General features: G+C 42.8%; 1 protein-coding gene across 11 annotated transcripts in view; it reads left to right on the forward strand.

Moving 5' to 3' along the window:
- HSPG2 (heparan sulfate proteoglycan 2) overlaps nt 1-13,296 on the forward strand; it is a 2,126,006-nt gene that overhangs the window by 1,090,714 nt on the left and 1,021,996 nt on the right. For all 11 annotated transcript variants that reach the window (XM_044063227.1, XM_044063230.1, XM_044063231.1 and 8 more), the window contains one exon: nt 12,146-12,238. In XM_044063227.1, coding sequence (XP_043919162.1) covers nt 12,146-12,238 — 93 coding nt within the window. The remainder of the gene's footprint in view (nt 1-12,145; nt 12,239-13,296) is intronic.

The raw sequence follows: 13,296 nt of genomic DNA on the forward strand, positions 1-13,296 counted from the left end.
TCAGTACTAACAGTCTGTCACCCACCTCAAACCACTTATCTCTGTCTCACCTTAAGCCTTTTATTAGGGGTTATTACTAGAAGAATGTCTAGTTCCCAATCCGAATCTTTCTGGTTAGGCGAGTCGTACAGAACTGAGATCATTTTCCAAAACAGACAGGGATAATGATTCCTTTCCTACTGCTAGCACCCCTGGAGGTGACCCTCTATTTTGGGAAACGCTTTAGTGAAGCTCATGACACTCTTATGTAATTAGCAAGCACTGTGGCTCCCTTCTATTTTGAAAAGATGTAACCATTTTCATGGGAAGAAAGATAAGGAGTCTTTGATTCTGTCTGAAGGTTACAGTTTTTGGTACTGGAACAGGGTGCTAATTTCTCCACACCTGAATGACATGCTGTGCTCTGACTTAGCTCAGAACCCTAGGATCCCAACACCTTTCCAGACTCCCACTTGACAAAGGCTGAAATGCTGTGGATAGATTTGGCAACTTCCATCTTCATCTTTAATATATAACTTATTAGTTCTTAAGTTATTTTACAAAAAAAGTGAAGCAAAGCATACAAGCAATAAAACAAAATAATACATAAGTATGTCAGTACTCAGATTAAAACAGACATATGAAAATTAAAACAAATTAAAGCGTAAAATTCCAAAAACATCAAGACAGTTGTAACAGGAAAGTGATGGTGCTACAGAAAATCTGAATAGACAGAATTGCTGGTGAGCTAAATATAAACCACTATACAGAAAAGACACATCATTTGCACTTCCAGGGTAAAATATAATGGAAGAAGGTTTGCCATTTTAGGTTTCAGAGCTGTAAACTGTATGACTTGTCCCAGTTCCAGTTATTCCTGGTGGAGCAGACTCTTAAAAAGCTGACACACCCCTAGTTTAGGATGAAGGAATGTGTGGAAGATTATTTTTTCTGGCTGCACTGGATAGGGTGACTAATGTTATTTTTTATCAGAGTGATCTCTCTCTAAGGCTCTTCTGGATGTCATGTTATGGAAGGAGATTTCCTTTGGATAAGCTTCTCAAAATATTGTTCAGGAATTCCAAAATAAGGGAAAATGTATAGGTTCATAGGTTCATACCAGGCTATCTGCCCTAGGGCATTTATAAGCCTAGCCAAGAGTGTGTTTGGCTTTCGCTACCCATTTTAAAATAATTTTGCTATGTCCTTTTTCGAGGTTAGTATACTGTGCCTCTGTCTAACAGTGACACAGAAGTGATACCCGGGGTAAACCTACGATCTCCCATCCACTCATCAAGATTCCTCTTGAAGAGAGTCAATGAGGGACTCTGCCTAACCTGGACTGGGATTTTATTCCAGAGTGAAGGGAGCCTCTGGGTTATTAATCTGTCCCTCCAGCATGTCCTATTTATTTCAATGCTGAGGTTCAAGTCTCTTGAGCGCGTAGCTCGATGGGATTTGGATTTTCTGAGGTGCAGCATGTCCATTAATTCGGGTTGGACATGGCTTTATACGTCAGGCACAGATCGCCTCTGAGCAGGCGGTATGCCACTGAGTAGAGCTGGAGTTTCTTTAACCGGGCAGCATATGGCATCTGTTTGAGCCCTTTGATCCTCTTGGTGAGGTACTTTTGGGGTCTTTCCAGTTGCTGCAGGTGTCTGGTAAGGTACATCCCAAAAGGGGCATTGTACTCAATTATGGGCCTGATGAGGGATGAGTAAAGAGGCACGATGATCACCCCTGATCTAGATGTGAATCCCTTCATGATTAGGTGGGCTATATAAAATGTTATGCTGTGAATGATGCATGCATTCCTTCATTCTTCAGCCCCCCCCTCCAACCACCAAATGCTGCTAACTTCCTTTCTGCCCAGACTAAGTCCTTTTTGTAGAGAGAGGAGATAGACTAATGTTACGACAGTTTTTATTTTCTGATGGTTCCCACTAAGTCTTCCAAAAGTAGGCCAATTCTCTGTCTCCTTCTTCATGGAATTCTGTAATATGGGGAAGTGCGTTGTTCAGCTCTTCTCCTATATCCTAGTGGAAGCAGATCATATGAGACAAATAACTATGTGCCCAAATCAAAAGGTGGAGCATATGAGTACTTACTTCCTAAAGCAGACTAGGACTTGAGACTCCTTGCTCTGAGTGAAAACCACAGAGCTCTACTTTATTGCTTCCCTCTACAACATAAAGGCAGCTACTTCTACATTGGAGTCAGTGGATGGACTCCTAGCCAGTGCATCCCACTTCTTTGTCAGATATGGGATCTTCCCTTGCCTCCTAGGTATAAGGGCTACTACACTGGGTTCTTTCCAGGCCTGCTGAAAGAGGAGGGCTAATGTCTTGTTGGTAGGTGATAGGTGTTTTGGGGCACCCTTTTACTCATCAGTTACAGGAATTTAGCCAACTTGGGATTATCAGACACTGATACAGGGAAACCTGTTCATAGGTTCATAGGTAAGTACTAGGCTATCTGCCCGAGGGCATCTATAAGCCAAGCCAGAATGTGTTGGCTTTCGCTGCCCCCTTAGATTAGTTCCCTGGCCTCGGTCCAGCAGAGCCATTAGTTCCCTGTGCCTCTGTCCAGCAGAGCCACTGCAGTAATCCCCGGGGTAAATTTTCTGTTTCCCATCCACTCGTCAAGGTTCCTCTTATAGAGTGTTAGTGAGGGGCTCTGCCTAATGTAGATTGGAATCCTGTTCCAGAGCATGGGGAGTCCCTGGGACAGGAATCTATCCCTCCAGCACTTCCTATTTGTCATTGTGGTGAGGTTTAGATCCCTAGAGCGTGTGGCTCTTGGGGATTTGTTTTTTTTTAGGTGGAGTATGTTCATCAATTCTGGGTTGGACATGGCCTTGTATGTCAGGCAGAGATCACCTCTGAGTAAGCGGTATGCAACCGAGTACAGCTGGATTTTCTTCAGTCGGGCTGCATAAGGCATATGTTTGAGGCCAGTAATCCTCTTGGTGAGGTACTTCTGTGGTCTTTCCAGCTGTTGTAGGTGTCTTTTAAGGTACATCCCAAATGGGGTGTTGTACTCTATGATGGGTCTGATGAGTGATGAGTAGAGGAGTACAGTAACCTCTTTTGTTCTAGATGCGAACCCTTGTGTGATTAGCTGGGCCACATAGAAGGATTTTCTAACCACCTTGGCAATATGATTATCAAAGGAGAGATTACTATCTACTTGGGTCCCCAGATCCCTTATTACATTTTCTGTATTTAGGGGACTACCACGTATGTGGTAGTTTGTGGGTACTTTGTTTTTTCCAAAGGGGATGACTATGCACTTTTTGGCATTTAGCTTGAGGCCATGATTTTGACACCAGATATCCGTCTCAGTGAGACCCTTCTGGAGGATGTCTGTATCAGCTGGAGAGTCAATTATGGCCCCCAGTTTGCAGTCGTCTGTGAACCGTAGTCCTCGTGTGCTTGCCTGTACCTCTGAGAAGTATATACAGAATAGGAGGGGTCCCAGGACTGAGCCCTGGGGGACGCCACTTCTAACTGGTTTAGAGTCGGACCTAGAGCCTGCAACTCTCACCATGTGGATTCTATCCGTGAGCCAATTGGCAACGCATCTCGTGATGTCGGTGTTTATGTTCAGGCTGCTGAGCTTGTCTATAATACCAGAATGGGGAATGGTGTCAAAAGCCTTTTTGAGGTCTAGGTAGGCTGTGTGGACCTCCTTTCCCTCATCTAAAGCCTTGGTAACTGTCTCAAAGAAGTCCACCAGGTTTAGGAGGCATGATCTACCCTTAATAAAGCCAAACTGGGTAGGGTTCAATGTTTGGAGGTTCCCAATGTCTCTCTTAATGAATTCCATGATGATGCGCTCCATAGCCTTGCAGACCAGGCTAGTCAGGCTTATAGGGTGATAGTTCCAGGGGTCCGTTCTGGCTCCACTTTTGTGGAGCAGGATAACTGTTGCTGTGTGCCACTCTATGGGTACATAGCCTGTAGAGAGGATGAGTTTGAACAGTGTGTTTGGGTACGGGGTTATTTCATTTTGGAGCTCATGTAAGACACAGCCTGGGCACCGTCTGGTCCCACTGGAGCTGTATTTTTGGCTTTGGATAGGGCTGTTTTAACCTGTGTGTCAGTGATTGCCGGAGCACTACATTCTTCTGGTATGGTTATGGGCTCTTTAGGGGGTGAGAGGGGGGTGAAGTTTGCACTAAACCTGTCTGCCAGAATGTTAGCAATATCAGTCAGTTCAGTGTATTTTGTGCCATTCTGCACTAACTCAGAGCAGATCTGAGCATTTCCATTTAGGTTGTTGACATAGCTAAAGAACGCTTTGTGGTTATCTTAGGAGTTCTTGGCAATTTTTCTTTCGAAGCTAGCCCTGGATGATTTTATGAGGGATCATAGTTTCTTGTTGATACTGTTCAGGGATGTCTTTCCTTCTTGGGATTTTACTCTTTTCTGCACTAGTTTCCTCCTCCTATTGTATAGCTTGTTTATGGCAGGGGTCCACCAGACTGGTTTTCTTTTCTTGGAGGAGTGAGTCTTGGTTTTGCTTGGGATAGCACGGTCCATGCATTCTTCCAGGTAATCATAGAGTGCCTTTGTAAGGGATTCAGCAGCTTGGACAGCATTGTCCTTTAGCATTGGATGTGAACCTTTTCACCTCAGTCTTAAGTAACGTGAAGTTTGCTTTTGAAAAGTTTTTCACAGTGGTTTCCTTGATTGGGGGTAGGTGCGGAATGTGGATATCCAGAGTGATTAGTCTATGGTCTGATCTAATCAGCGAGGGTTTGATGTCCAGTGTAGAACACTGGTCGCCCATGTTGGTGATGACCAGGTCCAATATGTTGTCACCTCTGGTGGGGATGTTGACCAGTTGATCCAGGGCGTTCAAATTTATAAATTCTAGGAAGCATTGGGCAAGGGAGTTAGTACTTGAGTAGTTCTCCCAGTTAATGTTTGGGTAATTGAAATCACCCAATATTAGGGCATTTGGTAGGACCTTCATATTTTCCAGTGTCTCCAGAAACGTGGAATGGAGGTCCTGGGTCATGGTGGGTGATCTGTAGCAAGCTACAATTTGAATTGCAGTTTTGCCCGTTGTTAGTTGCACATGGATGATCTCTGAGGCATCATGCTGTGTCACTAACCTGGAGGTGTGGGTATCCTTGATAAGTATAGATACGCCCACACCTTTTGTGTTTCGGTCCGGGTTCTGTGGCCGAAAAGTATGGTATGAGTTACAGCCTGGTAGTGCTGGGGTGCTCTCTGGAGCCTTAAACCAGGTTTCTGTTACTGCACAGATATCGATGTTCTCCATACTGAGGAGTGCCTCGAGTGCATGTATTTTGAGGGTTAGACTTCTGGTGTTGAGTAGCATTACCCTCAGTTTTTGGTTACTTGTGCTATTTACAGTGGTGGGTTTGTCTTTTGAGCCTTGCCTAAAAAAGGCACTATGGAGGCGGCTAAAGCCTTGGCCAGTATTCGAAAGCCTAAGGGTGACAGGTGCAAGCCATCTCTTGCGCAGCAGCGTGGCTTATCGAGCATATCATCCCAGGTGGACAGATACTGGATCCCCTTTGAATGACACCAGAAACTTAGCCAATTGTTGAAATTGATCATTTTTTCTTTATACTGTGGCATCATTCTTGGTGAGGGTAGGATGCTACTCAGGTCAGGGTCATACCGGCCTGATCTACATGATCAGAGAGCTCTTCCATGTCTCTTTTCATGTAGTCCATGGAGGTACGTCTCAGGTCATTCAGAGCAACATGGACAATGACAGAGTCGTATTTGTACTTGTTCTGGAGTGACCTGAGTGCTTGTGTTATGTGGCGGATCCTGGCGCCGAACAGGTAGCTATCTGTAACCTTCTCCTTGTCCAGCCTAGTTAGTGGGACATCAGTGTGCCTGACTATAGAGTCACCTATTAATATTGTGTTGGGTATGTTATTTTGCGCTACGGGCTATGATTGCGTGGCACACTGATTATGTGAAGTATGTGTTTCATGATTTGCGATGGGGTGTGGAGGTTGCTTGGGTGTCTGCTTTGGAGGTCTCTGTTGCTTTTGCAGATTTTTATTTAGAGCCTCCAAGTAGGTTTTCATGTATTTATGTGTGTTATATGCCGGTGTTGGTTTAGTAGGTCTATGTGAGACTGGTGGTGTGTTGCAAGTATTTTCCTTCCCCTCTTGACTGTCAGTTCCAGTCTTGGGTTGAGAGAGCTTTGCCTCCAGTTTGGCTGTATAATTGCATCGCTCGCATATGTTTGTATTTGGTTGTAGGAGGAGAGGGTTGTCTGTGTACATGAGGCAGTTCTAACATTGCCTCAAAATACCCAGATTCACCATTTAGACTGGAGAGTACACCTGAAACTGCCCTTTGGACATGCCTGAATAGGTAAAGTGAGCGTTTTTACTGATTAGCTGGTAGGGACGAATAGAGAGCCTTGTCCTTCTGGACAGTATAGGGGGTCTAGTGCTAGGATTAATTAGTGCTTGCTATGAGTTTTGAGCAAGTGCTGGGCTGTGAAATTAATGGTTTGAGTGCTTAAGTTGAAAGTTTGTCTAGTTCTAAGGGAAAAATTAAAGAGCAGACTTCATGGAGTCGGTAATAGTTTAACCCTAGCTAGCCGGCACTGCCCGGCACGCAAAACTGCGCAAATGTGTTTTTTATAGCAGGGAAATGAAAGAGATAGAAATTAGCCCAAAATGGCCAATAAACTACTAACTTCTGGGCTACAGCAAACAAGGTGCACAAATTTCAGAAAGCAACAGATCAAATAAGCAGGCACAATAAGCCTGTAACCAGAAATTCCCAACTCAGAAGGGCAGAATCTAGCCTCTCCTCCCACAAGAGTGTAGACTACAAACCTTCTCAATGTAAAATAACTGGCCTGAAGCCCAAGTGCTTAAACCAGAACTAATGCACTTTTAGAATAACAGACACTGAGCCTTCAATCAGCAATTCCCAACTTAGAAGGATGTAAGCTACCTGTCCTGCCACAACAATACAGTTCACAAACCTTCTTAATGTAAAACAACTGGTCTGAAGCCTAAGTGCTTAAACCAAAAGGCTTAGAATAACAGTTACAATTTAATCAGGCTACTACCAAGCAGTAATAACTGCAGCAGAATAATACAATTGAATACTTTTAAGAAGATGCACAAGCAAAATAAGGTAATAAAGTGGGAAGAAACACAATTACAGTAAAAGCAGATGACTAAAGTACAATTTTTTTACATGTAACAATAGAAAACGAGCAAACTGATTTATACAAATAACCAAATCAACCAGTAGAAAAACTCAAAACTGAGTCTTGTTCTGGCAGTCTTCAATCTGACAAGTTCTAACCACACACTCCTGCCACTAGAGTGCAGGGGAACCTTCTCCAAAAATGATGGCCTGGATTAGTGCTCAAGTTATACAAACAAAGCTAGATTCAACAGGCCTGAATCTAGTCTATGCTACAGCAGACAAGGTGCACCAATATCAGAAAAACAGTTCAAATGAGCAGGCACAGTAAGCCTTTAACCAAAAATTGCCAGCTCAGAAGGGTGGAATCTAGCCTCTCGTCCCACAAGAGTGCAGAGTCAGACCACAAACCTTCTTGGAACCCAAGTGCTTAAACCAGAACTAATACACTTTTAGAATAACAGACACCGAGCCTTCAATCAGCAATTCCCAACGTAGAAGAATGTAAGCTACCTGTCCTGCCACAACAGTGTAGACCACAAACCTTCTTAATGTAAAACAACTGGTCTGAAGCCCAAGTGCAATATCCAAAATTTGTAGAATAACAGTTACAATTTAATCAGGCTACTACCAAGCAGTAATAAATGCAGCAGAATAAACACAATCAAGTACTTTTAAGAAGAGGCAAAAGCAAAATAAGGTAATAAAATAGGAAGAAATACAAATACAGTAAAAGTGGATAAAGTGCAAATAGTTTTATATATATATATATATATATATATATATATATATATATATATATATAAACTGTAGAAAACAAGCAAACTGATTTGAACAAATTACCCAATTAACTGGTAAAAAACCTCAGAACTGAGCCCTGTTCCAGCAGTCTTCAATCAGACAAGTTCAGGGCCTAAGTGGGTATGCCTACTCAAATGTCCTCTCTGTATTAGGCAGGATGAGCTAATGAGACTAGACTAGGATAGAGCTGGGATAGGGCTGAACAGATGGGAATGGTAGGAGTGTCTGAAATCAAAATATGATCTCACTGTACTCGGTTGAGTGAGCAAATGAGATGGGCCCAGGAGGAGTGTTCAAACACAAATTTACAGGAGGGGTGGTCAATTCCAAAGTCACCAAGATTAATGCCACAACAAGAACAGGGTAGGTGGGGAAAACTAACTGCAGACAGGGAGAGAACAGAGAGAAAGCTCACAATTTTCAGTAAACAAATAAGCAGATAAATGCAGTACTATTTTTAACAAAATTCAATGAAACAGTAAACAGAAAAAAATAAACTCAGTACTGTCTTATAACACTGCAAGTTTGTACTTATCTCAGCTTGTAATAAAGTTGATGTAGGGTATGCAAAAGCTAACCAAACAGCTCCAGTATGCAACCATATTCAGTGTTTGGAGTTGGTGATTCACTTGGATTATTTATAGGTTCATACTAAGCTAACTGCCCTTGCGAGCCATTTTAAGCCTAGGCAATTATCCCTTGTGAGACTCAAACCCTGCACCTTGTGTTTGTAGGGCAAACACCTTAACCATTAGGCCACCCTCCCCAACCCCAAAAGTGTTTTGGGCTGGGAGATTCCTCATGCACTCCCTACTTTCCCTCTTAGTTTAGTATTCTCTGTCTGAGGTCAGTGTTCTCCATAATGGATCACTGGTGAGTAATGAGCACCTGTCTCCCTCTTCCTCCAACCTTGAACAATGTACAGCTCACTATCATGTAAGTAGTTACGACCTTGTTCATAGGTTCATAGATTAGTACTAGGCTAACTGCCCTTGCAAGCCATTTTAAGCCTAGCCAATTATCCCTTGGGAGAATCAAACCCTGCACCTTGTGTTTGTAAGGCAAACACCTTAACCATTATGCCACCCTCCCAAATTTTCTAATGAACCTATGAACCTATGGAGAATCAATGTTCCTCCTCTTGCATTTATGCCTACCCTCTTTACCTAAGAGAACTTCTTTCCCTGAGAGAAATAGACTGGGGAACAGAAAAAAATGATGTCCCAAATGGCTGTCTCTACTGTGAGTCAACACATAATGTGCAGTATATCACAACAATGGTGGCTGATGCTGCCATCAGTATTTTTGTCCATGTCTGGCTTTGCCTGACTGACTTTGCCAATAATTATCAGGTGTCTTTTTTTTTGAACATCCCTTTTAACAATACTATCTTGTGACAGAAAAATTACAGGATAGAAGCAGGGTAGTAAGACTTTAGCAGTTATTGTTAACTGATGTTCATCGTGCATTACAGCTGCAGTAATTACATATGGGTTTTCAGCCGGCAGGCGGTCCCTCGGTCGGCCGAATTCGTCTTTTGCCACGCCAGCCCCTGAATTAGCTTAAAAATTTGGAACCAAGTCTTTATTAAAGTTTACCCTCGTAGAATTCTTTCTTGCCTCAGACCGGGAGCGTCAGAAAAAGTAAATAATATTTGTAAAATAGAAGCAAATAATGCGATAAGGATTATTTGTTTGGGCCCAGACACCCAGACCACGGGCTGTGGCTTTTGTGCTTTTGTGCTACCTTCACTAAACGACGCTAGCGCCGCCGGGCCGGGCGGAGTTAGCCCAACACTACGCTTAATTATAAATTATACCGGATACCCGATCACCCACCGCTACAGAAAAAAGAAAGAAAAGAACCAGTCGAGAAGGTCGCGGGAACCACCCACACCACCCACAAAACAAGCGCGGGGCCGGTTTCTCAGTGACACTTTTTTGCAGTCCCTAAATACCCGACACACCCTCGGGCGGGTCTCTGTACCTTTGACCGCTGTTTCTTGGTCCTTTCCCAAAACTAAACCGGCCCCTGCTCATGTCGAACCCAAAGACCCCTCGCCTCGCTAACAAGCTTAAAATTAAAAAAGACCTGCCCACTGATCACTTGGCTCAGAGGCCCCTCCCCTCCGGACAAGAGTAGTAGAGGATTCTCCTCCTGAGGATTCGCGCAGAGCAGTCTCTTCCTTCTGTATCCCCTGAGGATTTTTCCTTCCTTTCCTCCCTTATTCCTTTGAGAGAGCACCCATCATTGAAGGCCAAGACTTTTCAGACTCCAAGAAAAGGCTTAGGGAATTCCTATTTCTCAAGGCCCTAATTAGAAGGCTTCCTTCCCCAAGAATCCTACCACCCATGGAAAGGAATCTAGATAGAAGGTGGGTGGGAAGGTTAGGTTTACACCGCCACCCTTATGAGAGGGGCCTTAACTGCCAGTTTCATATGATTAAATATCATGTGGGCAACACTTACAATGTGGTTATGATGCCCTAGAGGCCTCCAGCCAGCAGATCGGCCGAAAGCAGTCAGTTTAGCAATGCACCGTTACATAAGGATGTGGGAGGAAAACTGGCACTATTTGCAAACAATTGGCATATTGTCAAGCCTCAAGCTACAAGTCATAACCCACAACCGCCCTCGATTACGCTGGGGGGCACACATGAAGGACAGGTGCATTCAGGGCAGATGGCCCCAAACAGAAAATCTAGCTCTGAAAGACAAATGGTGAACTTCAGGCAGTATCTACCAGGAATGGAAAACACACTGGCAGACACTCTGAGCAGGCATATGACAGACCAACACACGCCGCGGCCCCCCCCCTCTAACACCTCTATTGCTGACTTGGAAAATTCTTAACTTCACATCAGACACTACTCTCCAAAGAAGAAGACGAGGAGGATCCTAGGAAAATAAAAACCCTGCTCAGATTTTTACAGTACCTAACTGAACTCTTGAGCAAGGACTTTCATTTTCCTCAATCAAGATACATGCATCACTTCAGCCCGTAGGGTATCTGAGTTACAGGCCCTCATTTTCCATCAGGAGGGGTTTCCCTTCGTACTAAACCCTCTTTTATGCCTAAAACAGAACCAAATCATTCAGAAAATCAGATCAACTCACAGCCACCTCTACAGCCTTCCTCAGAGGAGTGCCTACTAAAGATATCTTGGGTTTGAATAACTATTCATACCTGTTGACTGGGTTATCCTGCTATGTTTTATTTGCTTACTTTTGTGTATTACACTAATTATGTATTGCCTTCGAAGAAGATGGTGTCGCTGTGTCTTTTATACTCAAACCCATATGTAATTACTGCAGCTGGTACAAAACTGTACTTTTTCGGATCATAATACAACAGAATTTACTGTCAACAAAATAGATTGCAACTTGCTGTAATTCTGGGTTAACATGTGCCTTGGCTTACAAGTTGTCAAAATGCTCGGGCTAGCCCTTTTTTAACAGTGCATACAGTGACTGTTTGCACTCTACCACTTAATGCTCATGTTCCTGCTACGTCAGGCTTTAAATATATTGCTTTTTGTTTTGTCCCCATGCTGTTTGCTGTACTAGAATACTCCTTTGTTTTCTCCACTGTTTTTGCATTGACTGATTTTGTACTTCACAGATTTCCCCTCTCAAGAATTAGCTTTTGAAACATTTTCTTTCATCTTGCTTCTATAGTACTTTTCAAGTACTTTAAATAGCAGTCTTAGCAGTTTTGTCAGTATCTGCCTATCATTTATCTCCTGTTTGTTTTCTTACCTCCCAAAAATACATTGTGACCATGACGTACTGCTATTCCATTACTATGTACTGAAGTTTGCATATTGAAGTGAGCCAGCTAAGAGAAGTCTTGCTTCTCAGTTGTATTACACTGATGTGGAGAACTCTGGTTTAGAACTGACATACTGAGTTCTAGGTTCTGTATGTTATAATTGTGTTGCAGTTTATTTTGTTAATGTAAGATTTGGTAATCAGTGTATGACATAGTTGATGTACTGGAAAAGGGGGTCTTGTAAAAATGTTTGCTAGATCATGCTTAAAAACAAACGTTGACTATGAATGAGGACAAAAATTAATGGTTGGCATTTCAGAGGCAATTTAATTGTTGGCATTTTCTTGCAGACTAAGTTCTGAAGAGCATTTTGTGAAAAGATTTCACAAGAATTCTGGATTTATTTATTTTTTCCTCATTTATTTTAGGTTGGTGCCTATGGTGGCCATCTGCGGTACACTCTCTCCTACACTGCTGGGCAGCGGGGTTCTCACATTGCTGATGCTGATGTACAGATCACGGTAGGTTGTGTTTATCAGTAGATGCATTTATTTCATTTACATAAGCTGTAGTCTACAGTTATTTGTAATAATACTTCATTAAAACTTACTGGTACAGAGAACTAAGAATTCATGATGTATTGCACACTTTTTTGTGTGTGTCAGTTATCACATAAAACAAGCAACTCACAGTAAATGGGCTAAGGTAAAACAGCAGGTTTTTTACCATAGGTTGTTTTGGTCATTTTTTGACCACCACACCACCCATTAAACTACCCAATAGTTTCCCTATCTGTCCCAGGCTGACCAGTTCATTCCTCAGGCCGCAGTAAGCCAGATTCACTTGTTCTCTGAACAGGATATCTGATCTTCAGTGCATTCATTCCGTATGTAGGGCAGACACTTAATCAGCTCAGACCCTCAGATGCAAGATTTGGAGGTCAGTGAGCAGATCAGTCTGTAGTCGTGCATGTGGTTTCTAACTTCCCTACCCCTCTATCCATCAATGATTTTCTGCAGGCTTCACTGGTGCTGCTGTGCACAAGGAGGATAGCTTGGTTTAGGCAGTTTGGGCCCATTAGTCTCTTACACCAAGTACCAACAATGCAACAAGCCCAAACTCCTTCTCTCCATTATGGATGAGCTGGCATTAGCCTCTTAATGCCATTCTCCCCTACTCGGCACCTCCAGCACCTGTGTCGTCAATCGAACAGGGGGTCATCTGGGTCATAGTCAGATCATGTTTTGGCATTTTTGGACTTAAAAAAGTTAAGGTGATTTCCTTAATCTTTGCTGACTTATGTAGTTTTTTATATAATTTTTGAGGGCAAACATGAATGGTACCTTATTTTGTATGTATTTAATACTGAATAACTGTAAAAGACAAGAGTAGAAGGCAAGTGTACATGCGCATTATACAGCAGAAAATGTTTTTTTAGAAATGTTGCTCCTAAAAATGATGAAAATCACGATGCCAGATTTTGACAGTGGCATCTGCTTTTTCATGTTAGAAAGGGGGGTCCTTTTATTAGTTAAAGGTTTCTGTCTGGTTTGAAATCCACTGCATTTGCCTGTTTTTG

The sequence above is a fragment of the Protopterus annectens genome, chromosome 2.part1 (genome assembly GCF_019279795.1).
Source record: "Protopterus annectens isolate FY-2018-M chromosome 2.part1, PAN1.0, whole genome shotgun sequence".
NCBI classification, from domain to species: domain Eukaryota; kingdom Metazoa; phylum Chordata; order Ceratodontiformes; family Protopteridae; genus Protopterus; species Protopterus annectens.